The sequence below is a fragment of the Netta rufina genome (genome assembly GCF_964035555.1).
Source record: "Netta rufina genome assembly, chromosome: 2".
Taxonomy (NCBI): Eukaryota; Metazoa; Chordata; class Aves; order Anseriformes; family Anatidae; genus Netta; species Netta rufina.
Window position 1 is genome coordinate 138,149,464 of NC_140124.1, and position 19,119 is coordinate 138,168,582.

The 19,119-nt window shown below is 42.4% G+C and overlaps 1 protein-coding gene across 9 annotated transcripts in view; it reads left to right on the forward strand.

Moving 5' to 3' along the window:
• Positions 1-426: 426 nt before the first annotated feature.
• RIMS2 (regulating synaptic membrane exocytosis 2) overlaps positions 427-19,119 on the forward strand; it is a gene marked incomplete at both ends in the record, with an annotated part of 453,369 nt that continues 434,676 nt past the window's right edge. For all 9 annotated transcript variants that reach the window (XM_084282078.1, XM_084282089.1, XM_084282091.1 and 6 more), the window contains one exon: positions 427-596. In XM_084282078.1, coding sequence (XP_084138204.1) covers positions 427-596 — 170 coding nt within the window. The remainder of the gene's footprint in view (positions 597-19,119) is intronic.

Genomic DNA, 19,119 nt, shown 5'->3' on the forward strand with positions numbered 1-19,119 from the left:
CGGCGGCGGCAGCGGCACGAAGAAGCGGCGGCGGGGCTCGGCCGGGGCGAGGAGGAATTATGAGCCGCGGCTTCCCCCGCTGCGCTCCCCGGGGCGCCGGGGCTCCGCGCTCACCCCGAGCCCCCCCGGCAGCGGCAGCGGCGGCGGCGGCCTCCGAGCCCCGTCTCCCGGCTCGGTGCTCGGGATAAGCCCCGCTCGCAGCGCTCCGGGCTCAGCCTTGCCCCTCTCTCTCCTTCCTCCTCCTCCTCCTCCTCCTCCTCCCTCCGTCCCCTCCCGCCCCGGGGAGCCGGCGGCGGGTGGGTGCGAGGTCGGGGCTCCCGGGCACCCCGCCCCTCGCCGTCGCTGTGCTGCCGGGCTATTGATTTGTATGTGCGGCTCCCGGCGCCGGAGCCCGGGCAGCGCCTCCCGTAGCTTCCCCCCCTAAAGATGTCGGCTCCCGCCGGGCCCCGGGGCGGCCCTGCGCCTCCTCAGCCGCTGCCGGCGCCTCAGCCCGAGATGCCCGACCTCAGCCACCTCACGGAGGAGGAGCGGAAAATCATCCTGGCCGTCATGGACCGCCAGAAGAAGGAAGAGGAGAAGGAGCAATCCGTGCTCAAGTAAGGGCGGGCGCACCCCCCCCTCCACCTTCTCCTTCCCTTCCTTCTCCCTTCCTCGCCCCGGCCCCGGGGGGTGGCGGCGGCGGCCGGGGGCCGCCGGGTGGGGACGCGGCCGGGCGGCGGCGGCTCCGCTCCCCCCCTCCGGCCCCGGCGGGGGCACGGCGCCCAACATGGCCGCACAGGTGCCGTCCTGGAGGGAGGGAAGGAAGGGGGGAGCCGGGGGGAGGTGGGTCGAGGCGGCGGGCTCGGCGCCGCCGGAGGGGGGCGGATCGGCGGCGGCGAGCTCCGTGCCGGGGCCCCGGCGAGCTGCGGGCGGTCAGCGGCGGCCCTGCCCGCTGCCCGCTGCCCGGGGCCTGCGCTCCGGCCGCCTCCCCGGGTGGGTTTGCAGCGCCGCCATCTTCCTCCGGCAGCGCGCCCGCCCCGCCGCGCCTCACAGGAGGGGGACGAGGGGCACCGGCACCGGCACCCGGCGGCCTTCAGCACCCGGAGCTGTCCGCACGGCCCCGCCCGGGAGCTCCCAGCGCCTGGGAGCCGCCCCGGAGCGGCGCTGCCTCAGCCGGCACCGCCGGCACCGCTCCCCTCCCCTCAGCGCCTCCCCCCTCAGCTCCCCCAAAACCGGTCCCGGGAAGCCGCCCCCCGAGCCCGGCGGCGCTGCCGCTGCTGTCACCGTGATAAAAACTTCCCGTTGCCGCCCGCCTGGCCGTGAGGTGCGCTCCTGAAGCACCCGGGGCGGTTCGCTGAGGTGTGTGGAGAGCGGTGGTGCGGTGTGAGCACGGGGAGTGAGGTGCCCCGCACGGCTCCCAGCCCGTGCTCCTCGCTTGGCTTGCTGCTGGGACGCTTTTGTTTTAAAGCAGCCCAGATTCTGTCACGTTTCTAAACGGTGCGATGCAAAAATAAACAGGCGTTTGTCTAAAATCTCTCCTCTCGTAAACAATCCTTACCAAAGGGAAAGGAAAGTTACTCGAGTTGCACTTTAGGCACATAGTGCCAGCACTACAGCTTCTAAGAAAGCTCCTGGCAGCTTCTGCGATCTCCATGCCTCCAGGATCACTTTGGATGGTCAAGCTTAGAAATGAAAACCGAAGCCTTCTCATTTCGTGACCAGTGAAAGTTGGCTTCAGTGAAACAGAGCGGTTTTCATTTGTGGTCTTCAGAAGCTCGGGACAAAAGGGAGGTCTTCACCACAATCTGAAGACAAACTAAAAACTTCTCGTGAGGTTTAGGCTCTGGTGGTGCCTCGCTGAAGTTTTCTCTTGAGTTCTGGGCGAGCTGTGAGGGGAATGGGATGGCACAGAGTTTATACACAAAGGCTAGCCTGACACAGGCTCTCTAATGAAAATGCTGGTGTCAGTGGAGTTTGGAGAGATGGCCCACGATATTTTATAGGATACCGAGATCTGGTGTCAGATGAATACCTCACCGGTTTAATTTTTCTTAAAGTGAAGCGGTTCCTTGAACCGTCAGATACATCTGCATTCTGAAAATACCAACAGCTTTGTTAAGCACAACCCCTCACCAGTCACACAAGAGCGTGGTCCGCATTTTTAGGTAGGTATTACTGAGCTTAATTCTCTTGACAGACGTTTTCCTTCTGTCAAGAGAAGAGAAAGAAGAAGAAAGGAAAAAAATCAACAACCCTGCATTTATATGAATGAACTGCTGTTATTGCATATAGATAAATATAGAGCTAAATCCTGCAGTCTTTGTTCAAGTGTAATTCTCCTCGAAGGCAAGCTCCCTTTGAAGTGGAAGGTATTTTTGACTGACTAAGCAATAAAATTGTGTCATTTCATTCCACGGAGGAATATGGGAGGATAAAAAAAGATGCTGGAAACAAGAGTTGACACTTAGAGATATTAGCACAAGAACTGTTCAAATATTGTAGAGAGGGACAAGCATGGATTTCCTCTAAATTTTAGATAATTTATGGTGATTGAGTGTCAGTATGAATGGCTAGTCCCTGGGCTCTGCTTCCTTTCTGCGTTCTATTTCTATTTTGTGCTCTTCAAATTCTTATGCTGTGCCCATCACTGTGGTATTTGAGCATCTTCCAAAAGTGCACTAAGTAGCGTGACTCACATCTGTAATGTGGACTGTTTTTTTTTTTTTTTTTCTTTCACTCCCTGGGGTAAATATGTGTGGATTTAAAATAGATACATAACTTCTTTTCCTTCTGCTTGTTTTACTCTTTTTTGGGGAAAGGAAATGCAGATGGTATTGAGTTGTAATCTGTAGCAACTAATAGTGATCAGGTCAGCATGAATTCCTGCCAGGATTTGCTGGAACATGATGGCGTGTAAAACTGAAGCTTTCCAGATTTGCTCTTTCCTTTGGCCTGGTTTGCTCTGTGAAATATGCCTAGCTGCAGTTATGCTCCGTGTTCCTATGGTGGAGCTTCCGCTCCTAAAGGAGGACAGGCAGCAAACTGCTGCTTTGACTGTCTCTCCTTTGGATTTTTTGGGACCCTGGGAGTGCATCTTGAATGTCCTGTGCTAGGAAGGTGCCTTTTTTGGCAAGGTTACCGTACATATGTTTTGTGTAGTGCAATATATGCCTAATGCATGGCACTCGGAGAAAGTGAGTTCACTCAGAAGAAAGCACACTGGGTGTAAGTCCTTCTGTTTCAGGAATATTTACATATTTTCAACTTCTGGCATTGTGGGTGTTTTAATTTCTTGGATCCCACACAATGTTTGATGATGACTTTTCCTGTATGTTACACACATCCTTCCTCTCACAATTTCTATTTTTTTTTTGTGTATAAACTTTCTAAGGGGCTTTAGATAGTACTGTTTCCTATATATGGATTGATTTATGGGATCCATCATGTGTTTTTTTGCTTTACATTTGTGCTTTTATGTCAAGAAACTGACTTGAGAGGTTGCGCACAGGAAAAGAAACATTTGTAGAAGATGCAAGGATGCTGACATTATTTGTAAAGACAAAGTTTCAGCCTGTGTGGTGTGCATAAACACTTACCTGTTTGTAGTACTGTGAGTTTCCAGCTTCTTCTAAGCTATTTGAGCTATTCTGAAAGCAAGATGAAATGCTATCCTAGTGAAGTCTGGCTCACGGCTCTGAAAACACAGGCACTTCAGCTTCCCAGGGGTATGGACAGTTTGGCCCAGTAGAAGGCAAGCTTACCCAAGAGAAATTCCTTTATGAAATCATCCAGCCTTTCATATATTCGCAAGGTATCACTCAAGTTTACCCTAGAAGATCTCACTCTGTGTGCATGTGAGTGAAATCGAGTGGCATCGCCGTCACTTTTATGCAGGGAGAGAGGACGGATGGGCACACGGTGGGCTAGATGGAGAAGGGTGGCTCTCTATAAGCCACCCCAGCAGGCCCACGGTTAGCTCTAGGAAGGTACAGGTGGCTGTGAACTTGTATGTGCTCCGTTGCTCTTTGTCTGCAGTTGTACAGCCATGGTAAGAAATGACTGAAATAAAACCCATGACGAGGACACTGCAAAGAAGCTGGGCTCTGTAGGCTCTGTATAGCGCTGTGGGTGAGTGGGGTGTGGGGCGGGACACCGGGCCTGGGACAGAGGAAGCAACAAACTGATGGCTGAAAGTCACAGTAAATACCTCCCATGGCTATCATAGTGCTTTATGAATAATTATCCTGCTTTATGAGTAATCAGCTCTGATTTACACCGCTTTAAAAGGATTGTGTGTTTAGGATTTGGATTTGGGGCTGCAGGGATGACAGGTGTAGGTGATGAATACATGTGTGTGTGTGTATAGATATATATATATATATTTTTTTTTTTCCCACAATAGAGATGCGTATATGGGAAATTTCAAAGTTTATAGGGTAATGCAAGAAGATTCACTTCTGGCTGTATAGTAAACTAGGACTCCAGGCAACATGAGCTGCGTAAGTTATGCTCTCATACCTTCACACGGAGTTTTGTCTAAATTTAGGGTGCTGATCAGAGTAGGCCATTGTTACACCACTTACTATTTTGCTTTTATTTCTACTTTTTTATAAAAAAAGTATGATCAGGGTGACTTTAATAACTTTATGCAGTGTGAGGTAAGCGGTAATGAAAGTTGTAAGAACAGGTGTAGTTGAGGGAGGACACAAATCCCCTTGTCTCCTTCTGTTCCCCTTTGCCTTCCCTTTTCCCTTTCTTCTACCTCATTGTCTGCTCTCTCATAATTTTCTTCTCCCCTTTCTTTCATTTTACAAATTTGTGCTGCCTCTTTGGCCTCAAAATTACCATTATTGGTTACTCTTCTCTCTTGCCACATGGTTAGACATGTCATACTGTAGGTAATACCCGTCAGGATGCTGTGACTTGTATCACTTGCTCTTCAAGAAGCCCCAGTGTTTACGATTGCTGTGCAAAGCTGCTAGCACACTTTGGGGCACTGTCTGCAAATAACAGCAGTGGTACTTCCTCTTAGTGACTAAGCAGAATGCATTTGGAGATTATACAGACTGGCAGTAGCACTAATTACTGGGTTTGCTAATGTTAACGTTGAGTAAAATTTTGGAAGATTGCAGTAGTGCCAATGTTGTTCCAGCATTCAGAAAGTGCACGCAGGATGGCTTGGATGTAGAAAGGCCTAACATCATATGGGATCGAAGAATAGAAAAGCTGATACAGGGTTTGGTTAACAAGGAAATCAAAAAAGAGATATTTAACATCAGCTGATGTGTGCTTTCTGAAAAATATACCGTGTGAAATAAATACACTGTTACACTTGTTTGAAACCAAAAGACAATTCCCAATTTTGCATTTTAAAGGCACCATACTTTAAATGCTGGGACTGTATCCTGGAAAGTAGTGACTGGGTGAAATGCAGTGGTCTCTGGACGTCAGGGCAATGAATGGTCCTTTCTGGATTTTGTCTGCCTGCATCTATGAGCTGGATAACTTCTAAATAATGGGGAATGTTAAACAATTGATTTTTCCATTGAAACAACAGCTTAATTAGTATGTGTATTGTAAGCACCAAAATGCACCAAAGCGATAAGTTACTACAGAACCAAGGCTTATAACTTAATGTAAAATGTGTTTTTACCCTGCCACTGGAGTTTTAAAATACCTGAAGCACATTCAAAGCTCCATAATAAGGAGGAAAAAGTAATACAATGGTTTGAACTTCGAAATTTTATCCAATGCAATTACTCTGTGAAATTAAACATGTACATAAACGTTCAGTTTTTATCTGTGAGGTAGGCGTGACAGTCTTGGGAACTTGGGAAGTGAATGCCACCTCTCACCATGTGCTCCACTGCTCCCTTAGAGCTTTGCTGTCTTACTCAGAGTCAGTCAGAAGGCTAAGTTAGAAAGTGTCTGTGCATACTGTGTATTCCGTGTTCCAAGCTCCTATTTTCTAGGAAGGATCTTTTTGTGTTGCCAGCTTCTTTCCTGTTTCCCCAATGTTTCTGTGATGGCTTTTTTTTTGACAAGAAAAGCAACTTGGGGAGATGAAACCAAAAAGAGCACAAAAAAATGATTAGTTGTGATCTCTTCTATACTTGTTTGACTGCTACAGGCATTATGCCTCAACAACGAGCTTTGAGGTGGGGACATTTTTTTTATAGGATGACTAGATCATATGGGCTGTCTTAATCACTTGTTCTACTATATCATGGTTAATAGCTACAGGTTATCGTGGATAAACTCATCTCTCTAAAAAGGGGAGTCTTCATAACTCAGTCTCAGGAAGAGCCTAATTAAAGACCGATTGCTTAAAAATGGCATTCAAAACCAGTTGTTTTTCAAGCAAATTAACTGCTATTATACATCTGAGTTCAAATCAAGCCACATTATTTTCTGTAGTTACTGAGTTTAGATTACGTCTCCTTGAAGTACTGCATGCTGTAACAGGAGGAAGTGTCAGCGCCTCAAATTATAGCTGGCTGTTGAGGCTCTATAATAGTTTATTAAGAAGAAGAACAGTTTATATCTAATCTGGTAGTGCTTTTTTAAGCTAATTAAACCCCAACAACTGCCTTTTGTGATTTGTTGAACTTTTGGTGATACAGTAAAACTGCGGAACCAGTGCTCTGCTGAAAAGGTGCTTCTGCATGATGTTCTGTAGCGCCTGCTTCCTCACGTTGTTTCTCCAGGGTATCATCTTGAAGCTGCAAAGGGATTATCAGTCAGGATCAAGATTATAACAGCTAATGTAATACTCCCAGATCATATAGGGGAGTAGGAGTGCATTTAAGAAGTTAATATATGTGGCTTTGGGAAGTAAGAGTTCAAAGTCATTTATATAGTGCTTTGCTGTTCTTGTTGAAGCTGGAAGATGATTCTTTTATAGTCTTAAATTCAGCTGCCATCACGCTTTTCCACCTGAACGTATCTGTAGGGTGATTTTAGTTGCACTTAACTGACATCAAATTCATGCATTTTTATGGGGGAGGAGTTTACAGTAGCCCACTACCTATCTTTGGTGTTTTGAATCAAGGAATATCTTCGATTTAGGCTTGAAACTGTTCTTACAACCACACTGAGATATCCTGTTCATTCTAGCAGGATTTAGCAAGAGCTGAACATGTGTTTCAATAATGTCCAGGTACTTCTGTTTAGAAAATTCACAAAGAAAATCTTTAATTAAATATAAAGAAGTTTTTTTTTTTTTTTTTTTTTTTTTTTTACTGTCCTTGTGGGGTTAGTTCTTTCTTCTTAAATCTTACGTGAATTTGCTTAAATACTTCCTCTATTCAACACTGATAGTTTTAAGGTGAATGGTTCCTTAAAGCAAATACTGTATTATATTTGTACATAGACTCACAGGTCATATAGCATTACCAGGTATTTGATATAGCGTGAAAATTGGATTCTGTGTATTTGAGGGGACAGTCTTTAATAGGTGTATTATCTAAGCACATAAGGGATATCAAGTGTTTTGACCTTTAAATAGAATTGCCAGTTACAATCAGTCATAATTTTTGGACAATGTTTTGCAGATATATTCTATATAACTTCTCAAAAACTTGTGCTCTAGTGTGTTAGTAATAAAACCTTTTCCCTGTGCAGTTACTCAAACTCTTGGAGTGAATACATTTTTCTCTTTACCAAAAGGTGGGTGAGAATTAATGCTTTTAAAGCTGTTTAAAGCTCAGAAAACAAAGAACAATAGAAATTAGATCTGTCTGAGGCCTCAAGGGGCCTTCCAAGTCATCCTTTGCCTCCAGGTATGACCAGCTATAACACAGTGATTCCTGACACTTATTTGTCTAATATATTGGTTCCCAGCTGTGAGGGCACAGCTATGCAGTACACAGGCTTTGTGGCTGAGGCACGAGTACTTAACAGGAGATACACAGAGTTCAAACCTGTCGGCTCTGCAATAGTTGTGCTGTGTACACAGGAGAAGGTGAGGAGAGGGCCAAACATCTTGGCATAAAACTCCCTGGCCCAGTTATGTATGAACTCTGCACGTTTTTTTTGCAGATGACAGTTTGGTGTGTATATATACGTATACATCTGATGAGAGGTATGCAAACAAAGAATCTTAACTACTTTCCTAACTGGAGGTGGAGATTCCTTGGTGTCCCTAGGTAATTTGTTTCAGGTACTCAATGTAATTATCCTTTCCATTACATTTTTTTTTCTCCTAAAGGTAAGCCTAAATCTCTTTCCTGCTATTTGCTGCTTACTCCGTCCCCGGTGGAAATGCAGAGCATTCCGTTACTCTTCGCAGCAACCTTTCATATACTGCACAAATGTGATTATGTCTCCTCGTGTAGATAATCATCATCCCCTTTCTGTAGACTCAACAGGCCATATTTTCTAGACTTTAGGCTGTTCTTGTTGTTCTCAGTATTCCTTCTAATTGAGCTTTTTGAAATAAAGAGTCCGAAATGAGACACCGTATTCCAAACAAAAATGTATGGGGAGGGTGCAAAGATCACACCACGTGTCCTACATAGAATACCTTCCTTGACAGCCAGTGTCATGCATGTTTGGGGTTTTGGTGGTGGCATGGCAAATTGACTCTTGGTTGGTTTGTGATCTTCTATACCTTCAGCATGCTTTTGTGCAGAACTGCTGTGGAGTGATTTCATTCCTCGTATTGCATTTGAACTTGGTTACCCCAGTGTTTGTCTTCATCCCTGTTGAGTTACGCTCTGTCTGTATCAGATACCTCTTATGAACGTTGAGTTGGAGCGCTTAAATAAAATGTGAAAACAGCCCTGGGAGCAATGACCAGGGTTTGTCTCTATAGAGTATCCTAATCGCAGAGGTATTCAGACTTTCTCCTGGTTGTCTGTACTTGCACATTCCTGACTGCACAATTGCTCAACTTCATAGGCAGAAGGCAGAATAATCTCACTCCAGTTTTGCCCAAAGCTTGTTGGTTAGGGAAGAAAGAGCTGTGCTCAGATCTTCTCAAGCTGGGAAGGGTCTAGGATACAGGTCTTGTACCTCCTTGGGAAGACTTGTAACTTTCATGCTATCGTAAAGGAAACAGTTGCTTCCTCTGCTACATTTATTCAGTTTGTGGAAGCTGTTGGCGACTTAAAAACAAATTTGACGAAGTTGTTGAGGTCCCAGAGATACTTAGTTACTAAGGGTCTAATGAAAATAAGTAGGTGGTTAGTGGAAAGATTGTTCAGACTCCTGACCAAGGAAAAGCCTGCTCACGCTCCCTAGATGCCAAGGAGTCCTTACAGCAGAGAACCAAGCATAGACATCCAAATAAATTAATCACGAGATGTGTCCTCACAAAATCAGTCTTTTTTTGGGTTCCACACTCATAGAACTGCTTGGTTAAGGAAAGCGATTGCCTCAGTTTTGGTGTCTTTTTCATTCCACGTTTACAACTTCTGTAGCTTGAGAATCTCTGGGATCATTCAGATCAGATATGAGTATATATAGTATAATACTTCTACGTATGAAATAACTGAAAATACTGAAATTCTCAAATTTGATTTAGAGCCAAGAAAAGAGGTGCCTTTAGGATGTGATCCATCTCATTGTAAAGTAGATGTTTCATGTAGTCTGGATGAATTGCAGAGCCCATTTCCAGCCATGGACTTAAAAAGAAGGTAGAATACGGCAGAGTTCTGCCACGTAGGCATCGTAGGTGAGTTGAATCTTACCCTTGGAGTTCTGACTTTGAGAATAATTCTTCACTATTTGATCTAATGAAAATGCCATAGCCACTTTCTGCGCTGGCATTGACTTTTATAGTTTTCTAGACTTCTTTAGAAGCCTGTCTGCTGATCTGCATCTTCTGCTAATATTTTAATGAATTATTAATTAGGGCATGTTTATTTATCCATATCTTTAATATTTGAGACTCGCTGCCGGGAAACTGAGTATGCTTCCTTTCTAAGTTATTCTTAGGATTTTGTATAATTTTTAGTATATTTAAAGTTCCAAGAGCCTTCAAAGAATGAGGTTTAAAAGAAGCCCTTGGACCACAAGATATTTCCAGTATGTGAGATTAAATTTATCTATCAAGAAAGCACATTGCAGAGAAAATCTGCCTGTGCCATTCACCAGTTAGAGTGATTAGTGGATATATCAAGCCAGAAAACAGAAAGTCATGGCTGCAGGTAGTTAGTTTGTTAGGTGAGAAGTTAAAAACACGTGATGCTTCAGCTACTTGGAAATACAGATTTGTCTTTAAACTCGATAAAGATTTATTTCCATAACTCACATGCCATCTCTCTTCTTCTGTTATGTTCTGGTGTAATGCAAGCTAGTATATTTCAACCTATACTTTGAATATTTTGCATGCTTTTTCTGCCAGTAAGTCATTAGTTTAACAACATTTACGTAGCTACCATGTATTTTGAAGTTGGTAGGGCACTTCTGATAGCAAGCTAAATAAAAAATACAACTGAATTGCTATTGAAAGAAGTTATCGATATGAGCTCTGAAACTTTCATGCTTTAAAAGCCTGGATAAACAGGTATGTGCCAAAGATGTTGTGTGGAATAGAAATCAAATATATTTTTGCTGAATCAGGCCTTAAGACACTTTGGGAACATGGGTTTTGATTCAGCGTGCTTCCATTAATTTGGTTAGTCACTGCGATTATGATTCATTTCATTCTGTGTAACCAACTGCTGCACAGTAAGTGACAGCTGAACCATGTATTATCTAACAGCTAGAAAAATAGCATCACTGTCACGTTTAGAAGGCTGAGGATTATATTTTTACTGAGCACGTGTTTTGTACTGAAGTTGAAAGGCTTCAGGAAAATCTTAATTTTTCTCAAATTACTTATAACATTACAGGTACGAAATATAACAGTAAACAGCATGAAGTATTTCAAACAAACTTTATTTTGATTTATTACTATTATGAAAGTTTTTGTTCTGTTTTTGGATATTTTATTGGCTTTTAGGATTAGTTGTGAAATTATGGCTGCAGATGCTTTGCTGGTTTACATATAAGTGGCAGGTTTGCAGAACTAAATGTAACTGAATAGAAAATACTTCTCAAGTGCTGGTATTACTCCATGTTAACATCAGAACACATTTCAAGGGCAGAATTTTCATTATTCTGCTAAATTTTACCGAAAATACCACTGAGACTCAAAAATTAGCAGGTTGTAAAGTTAAGCAAAAAAAACAATGTATGATGGAAACAAAATTATATTTTCATCTAGTTTCCATGTTTCTTTCTAAAAATCATACATTCCATGTTTAAAAACAAGTATCAGAAAGTCCAAGTATATGTTTTCCTGTCCTGTTTATGGCTTATCTGGAAAAACACTGTACAGGGTGATGTGAAGACACCAAGCCAAGAAAAGGTGTTTTCAGGGTAGAGTACAGAGAAAGCACTCGGTACTTGAAAATGTTGAATTCTTCTGTCTGGTTGATATCTGAACACAGAGGTGGACAGAGATGAATGAAATTTAATGTATTATAGCTGAACACTGGTACACATTTATGTATTTTGAATGTATTTAGGCATCATTGGAAGATAAATGTTTTTAGCTACTTTGTGGTTTATATATCAATATAGGATCATATCACAGAATATCTTTGGTTAGAAGGGACCTCAGAGATCACCCAGTCCCAGCCCCCTGCCATGGGCAGGGACACCTCCCACCAGCCCAGGTTGCCCAAAGCCCCATCCAGCCTGGCCTTGAGCACCTCCAGGGATGGGGCATCCACAGCTTCTCTGGGCAGCCTGTGCCAGGGCCTCACCACCCTCACAGTGAAGAATTTCCTCCTAACCTCTAATCAAAACCTACCCTCTTTTAGTTTAAAACTATTCCCCCTCGTCCTGTCATTATCCAATTGAACAGAGAGTTGTTCTCCATCTTTTTTATAAGTTCCCTTCAAGTACTGAAATACTGCAGTGAGTCCCTCTGGAGCCTTCTCTTCTCCAGGCTGAACAAGCCCAGCTCTCTCAGCCTGTCCTCATAGGAGAGGTGCTGCAGCCCTCTGAGCATCTTTGTGGCCCTCCTCTGGACCTGCTCTAACAGCCCCACATCCTTTTTGTGCTGGGGGCCCCAGACCTGGATGCAGCACTCCAGGTGGGGTCTCACAAGGGCAGAGTATAGGGGGACAGTCACCTCCCTTGATCTGCTCTTTTGATGCAGCCCAGGATGCAGTTGGCCTTCTGGGCTGCAAGGTGGATTTGCTGTGAGTTCTTGTCTAAAATTCAGCCTGAGTTCTGTATTTGAAAAGCCTTTAGAGCAGGTATACTCTTATATAAAACGTGCTTTTATTTGGAGAATGGCAAAATAAACTTTTGATTAGATTTTTAACTGTTAGTGTGAATAGTCATGTTTGTTCAACACAAACAAGAGTGATTATTATTGTATAATTAGACCACAATCACAAAGATACTTATGCCCAAACTTAAATGCAACATCAGTAACTAATTTTTAACTCATTTGGACCAGTTATTTACATGTAAGAGATAGATTAATTAAAATGAATATAGGTTAAAAATTTGTCTTTGTTTCTACTACCTAATTTTGTCTAATAATACTTAACAAAGGAAAAACATTCACTGAAACTGCACTTTCACTCTAACTTATATTTAATAGTGAATAATTTTTTTCATTGTTTAGCCACTGTGCATGTAAAGACTGGAGCGTATCCTTCCCAATTTACATTTATTTTTAAAGAAAGGATTTTTTGAACGTTCCTGGAAGTAAATCATTAGTTCACTGGCCTATTAACTAAATAAAGGCACTGTTGTATATGTTGTGTTGTTATTAATTTAAGTCATTGAATAATATGCTCTGAATTTTATTCTTAGGTAAATAAGAAAGAGTAGTTTGGACTCGGTAGCCTTTTTCGTCATTCTTTGTAACCATAAGTTCTTCTCTGACAGGGGCTTAAGAGCGTTTTATTGTAGTAATCCGTGAAAAATTTTTCTTTCAACAGGGCTGCCATGCCTAACACAAGCACGACTAAGCACTTCCTTACCAAAGATGACCTATTTTAAAACAGCTTTTGCCTCCCATTGGTGCTGCTGGGCATTTTGTAAAGCTGCCCACAAGAAAGATGGTGGCTTGTGTTGGAAGAGGGAAAGTACCATTAAACAACTTCTGTCTTGGTTACAAATAACTTGTGATTGGTGTTTATAACATTACTGAAGGGTATTATCATGGTGTGGAGTGAGGTTTACACAAGAGCTTTTCTATGCATTTCCATTGCTTAATGTATTTGGTCATCATCAGTATCTTTTTCTAGGGATGGTTGGAGCATCTGCATAATAGCTTTTGTGTTTACAGTACTAATGTGTATTTTAGCTTTAGTTTCATTTTTTTCTGGGGAAAATTTCTCTGGATGTGATACAAAGGGAGGAAAGGATTGTTAATGAACTCTTGCCTATCAACCTGTGTATCTTTGTCTTTTTATTCATGGTTAGCTTTCTATTGCCATAATCAATGAAAACTCATGTAGGAACGTATATGGAAGTAGGGAATTCACTAGAGTTGTAATTAAAAATTACATAATTTCCTTTTTGGTGTGGAGTAACTATTTAGTAAGTATATTTAGGAAGGCTAGTTTGAGCCTCATGACACCACCCTTCCCTGCTTCCCTGATGAATAACTGGAGTTGGAAGGCCATCGCTGATGGCCTCCTCCAGGCCACATCCACCTGCTCCACCGGGGGCTCCTCCACCCATGGGGGGGCTGCAGCGTGGAGATCTGCTCCATGTGGGACCCATGGGCTGCAGGGGGACAGCCTGCTCCACCAGGGGCCTCTCCCTGCACAGCCCGCAGGGGAACTGCTGCTGCGTGTCTGGAGCACCTCCTGCCCTCCTGCTGCACTCACCTGGGGGCTGCAGGGCTGCTTCTCACTCCTCTCTCCCTGCTGCTGTTGCTTTTTTTTCCATTCCTTTCTTCAATCTGCTCTCCCAGAGGCCCAACCAGTGCTGCTCATTGCTTGGCTCTGTCCAGCCATGGGTCCCTTTTGGAGCAGCTGGAGCTGGCTCTGCTCTGACATGGGGCAGCTGCTGAGCTCTGCTCACAGAGGCCACCCCAGCAGCCCCCCGCTACCAAACCCCTCCCACATAAACCAACTAGAGCTCCTGCAAAAGGTGGGTCTGAGCAGCTGCATTAAGCGGTTTATCCCCCAGGTAGTGCTCTGGTGTCGGTACCACACAGGCAGCTCCATCCCCAGCCCAGCTGCTTCCTCGTGCCTCTGTGACACCACCGCAGCCCTGGTGCAAGTGTCTGGTGAACTGTCTAGTGAAACTGCTTCAGGGAATTTAAAAATATCCTCCTCCTCCCCATTTCGGCAGAGCTATTTTTATCGATGGAAAGGAACTGATCTGGTTTACTGTACAGTCCTGCAAGCAGCTGTGCTAGCACAGCTGAGGGACCGGGAGAGATTAGCTACAGTGCTTTTCATGTTTCTGGAAGCAGTGGGCTTGCTCCACTCTTATTTCCACAGTCTGCAATGACTGCTCGTGTTGCAGTCATTGAGAAAAACAGCAATCAACACTTAGGAAATCATTTCCGATTTGGAAGGTTTTTGAGGTTTGAGTAGATGCAGCCAGAATTAATGTTCAGAGCCCTTTCTTGTGATGAAAACCAGGAAAATGCTCCTAAAATTTTACTGTTGAATAACTGGAGTTGGAAGGCCATCGCTGATGTTAGTTGAGGTTAAAGGTTTTGTGTCTCAGTGTACGCAGGCTGTTTTCTCAGGTACTTAAAACAGGTTTTCTGATGTAGCACAACAGTTCAGCTCATAGGGTATGGAAGAAAGAGACGGGAAACACCTTAGATGATGCTGGCCGAGTGGATAGGCTGTAGAAAGCTGTGTTGTTCCATTTTCCAATGCGATCTGGTTATAAATAATGAAGGATGTGTAGCAAGGATCCTAGTTGTAATTGCAGCACACACACAAGCTCATGTATTTTCACAGGTGGCATAATGACCAAATGCTCTTTGTGGTGTGTGAAATAACGTGAAATAACGCTTTGCCCCGTTTCAGTTTTTGGGTGGAGATGAGAACTTCCGATTGTTCAAATTATGTGGTGATTTTGGCTCTAAATTTGTTCGCAATTTACTCGAACTGCAGGCTACATGGATATTTTAAAATAGAGGGCATATGAATAAGTTGTAATTTAATCTATTATTGAAACCATTTTAAATAATGGCTGAAAAATTATGACTGAATTTAAATTTGCTAGGGTCATTAACTCATGAGCTACTGAAAGTTTATAAGATAGCACAGAGAAACACGAAGTGTGGACTTAGTACCATCTATGCCAACACATAAGAAGGAGGTAGACCTTGCATCAAAGTGTTTAATTTTTTTACTTGTAGTAAAAGGAATAGACTTGCAAATTTATTTGTGCATCTGACATGTAGCCTGATTGAAATAATGGAATTCCTTCTAAAAAAACCACCAACAACTTTTAAGAAATAGAGGATTAAAAATACTACCATACTAGTAACATTTTTCTGAATGCCTGGTGTTCTTATTTTCAAGCAATGCTATAATTTAAAGGGACATTTTATTCTTTCAGGAGAGAGATAAATCTATTTGGACTAGGATTATTATGTAGGACTATTAAATATTCACATATTTTGCACTGTCTGGTTGCTAATATTAGCCCAGTATTCATTAGGAGCTACAATCTACTATTGGACAGAAAGTATTTTTTTTCTCTTGGATTGCTATAGCAGTCATCTTTGATCTGCATTTTACTGAAAAATCAAACATCTATCCCCTTTCTTATGCCTTCCCTTTAGGCTACTGGTAAAAATTACTACAGAAACAATATTTTAACATGTTAACATGCGTTGTACCCCAAATGAGAGTGGTGATTCTCTTTTCAGAATCACAGTCCACTCTTCTGGAACGATGTGCTGCCCCAAAATGTGAATAAATTATGTATTTTTTAAAATGTCACATTCACTTAGAAACCAGCAATTTCATTAAAAATATCTTTCTTTTAAACATTTTTTTTTCTATAAATATTAGGCACAAATATCTGGAGGGCATAGTAAGCTTTTACTTTTTCACAGGTTAATATTCATACTGTCTCAGTGTCTGCTTCTACAAATGCCCAGTGTCCAACTGGATTAGAGTTCTAGTTTGTACCGCTGGCTTGAATTCCTGTGTTAGTGGGAAATGAAATATTAAAAGGTCTTTCCTCCTAATGCTGTATGTAAAGAAGATGCAGTCATGCTAGGTGTTTTTCTCTAAAGAAAATGAGGATGGAACTATTATATCCTGGGTAGAGATCCATCTGAGATACCAACGGGATTATTTTGAGATAGGGAAAATATGGACAGCATCTTCATCTTAAACAAGACTGTTTCCACACAAGAGGTGATATATTTATTATAGTACTCCAAATATCAAATTATGCAAATACTGTTTTAATATTTTTAATTTTACTTATATTTAGGTTACACAAGTTTTGGATTTTCCAATTCTTGTATTTTATGTCCAGGTTATATATAAAAGTTTCTGTGAGGTGACCATTTAAGTCTCTCAATTCTATAGATTTTAATACAGATTAATTTAAAATTAGACAGTTTCCCTAACTCATTTTTTTACAGATGAAGCTTGTCAGAAAATATTTGGATTATACCATACCACTGGCAAATGAAACACTTTGTGATGCTTTCCTGATTTTTTTTTTTTTTTTTTGTAATAAAATGGCTGAGCCCGATTTTGGATTAACTTGCATTTTTTTTATTCTGTTATAAGTCTACTGAAGTCATTAGATCGCTTCTGATCTAATCTTATTGTCAAAAAAAAAAAAAAAAAAAAAAAGAATTAGGTCCATTATTCCTCATCATTTATGTCAAAATTTATAATGGCAATGTGGGAGTGAGAGACTGCAGACGGCCTCTGGCCTGTCCGGTAGAATTTAAGCACTGAATTTGTAGGTCCTAAAGTGGCATTGTTGCAGGTGGAAGAGTGGAGAGAAAAGTAATCTGAAGTGAGGCATTGTACTCATAACAGAGAAATCTTGAAACAAAAGCCCAACAGTTTTCTTTCTCTCCTTTATTTTTTTTTTTTAATCATATTTTGTTAACCTCACGCCTCTTCAGCTGCTCTGGTACCTGTAAATAATTTTGTGTGATGACAGTTTGTGGAATACACACAGTATAAAAGTTGGCATTTTAGTAAACATTGAACCTCGTGTACATTCCCCAAACACCAGAAAGCTTTTGGGTTAAAGTTCAAGGCTGTCGCATGTGTAGCAAGGATTGTGCGTGCAGTAATAAAAAGGGAGTGAAAGGAAATTGCAATTTGATATCTACACTTGTGACATCATCTTGTATGTAGACACATCTTTTAGTTTTTTATTTGTTTGCAATAGATAAAGGGAGGACAATAGGGCTTTCAGTGGTTCTCATTCTTTTTTTTTTTAAGGCCAGTTAACTATATATAGTTACTATAGTTACTATGTAAAGCTATATATACTAAATAACAATATTTTTTGGGTCTCATTAGGAGAATTTTTCTGAGTAAAACGCTTTTACTGTCTGTCTTACGCTATAAAACACTTTTACCTATTTTATCTATAGTAACTAACAGGTAAAAATAGTTGCTGTAGTGTCGTGCATGATCTTTTTCCCTCTATCTTTCTTGTAGCTCTTTTCAGTGGCAAATCCCTGTATGTCTGTTGCTGAAGGAATACGTCTTCATGGGAGCTGACAAAATTAACTCCTGTCTGCAGCTAAATTTATCCAGTTTAGTCAAGCAAGAATCAAAGTACAGGAATTTGAAAAGGGCGTCTTTAATTAACGTTATTTCTAACAGTTGGCGTTTGATAGCTGAAGCTTTTTTTTTGCGCTGTCAGCTGCAGGGTTTCAAACTGAAGTGCTGTTTTTAATTTGCTGGTGACAGACAGCCGTGCCAGTCAACATGCGAGAGCCTGGGTGCTATCGGTTTCTGTTCGTTTGCTTATTCACTTTCTTGCTTTGCTACAACCTACTTGCGCTCTCCCAATCTGTCAGGCTCACTTAAAGTAAGTTGTAGCCTAGCTTTCCACACTGGTTTTGTTTTTCCCATGTTTCCTTATTTTAGTAAGCTGTTTTATCCAGTTTTAGCTAGAGCAGATTGATCTAAATCCTTCAGAAGATGGATGGATTGACTGGAGGCACCTGGAGGATTAACTCCAAACCACAGCAGGATACGAAGCTCTTGCATTTTTTTGGGGGGGACAGGACTGAGTCCTGTTGCACTCCATCTCCAGCACCCGTGTGGGTGTTTCCTGGGCAGAGGTAGGGATGGCGTTGACCGTAACATTCTGTTCCCAAATTTTGGGATTCTCTGCTCTGCCACTAAAATGGACGCGATCAGTACCAAGAACAAGCTTAGATTATCCCTTCGCACTCCCAAAACACATTTGGAGCCTTTAACAAATGTTGCCTCTGAAGCTGCACGAATAGGTTTTGTTCCATCCTCTGACCTTCCAGCAAAAATAGATCCCCTCTCATTGTCCACAGGGCTCGTGGATAGCTCTTCTTTAGTTTAGATAGTTCATCTTTCTCTCTTTCTTTCTGCTCCTGTTATTTTCTGTCCTTGAGGAAGGATTTTATTATCGAGAAAAGTTTTCAATTAGAAGGCGAGCCATTCATTTTAAAGGGCGTATGAATTTGAGCTCAGTCTAGTAATCGTTAATAATTACAGAGCTGCCGTTCCAGACTGAGGATGCTCTGTCAGTACTTTCTCAGAATATGTTTCCTGATGCCTGCAGCTTGTCTGGATCCAGGTGTGCAACTCAGCTTTAAGGTTTTACTCCATAGCAAGAAAAAATTCAAACCTGTGACACTTTTCTCCAATTCCCCTGTGTCCTGCCTTCCACAAAAAAGAAGCAACACTGTGTGCATCAGGTGAGAGCCGTGGCGTACTGTGAAGCACAGCTGATGTGGATGGTCTGGAGGTGAGGATATTTCAGTCCCAGTACACAGGAGACATGTTTAGGTTCATCCCAGGTCCTGTCCTGAATTCCATCACCTGCAGCGTGCGTTGCATTATGGATTAATCAGCAGTATCTATAGCAGCAAAATCTGTAGTTTGCCATGCAGTGACATTTTTAACCACAGGCGTGAGGAGGCATCTTCTCCCAGGTTATTCTTGTTTGACGGTGAGG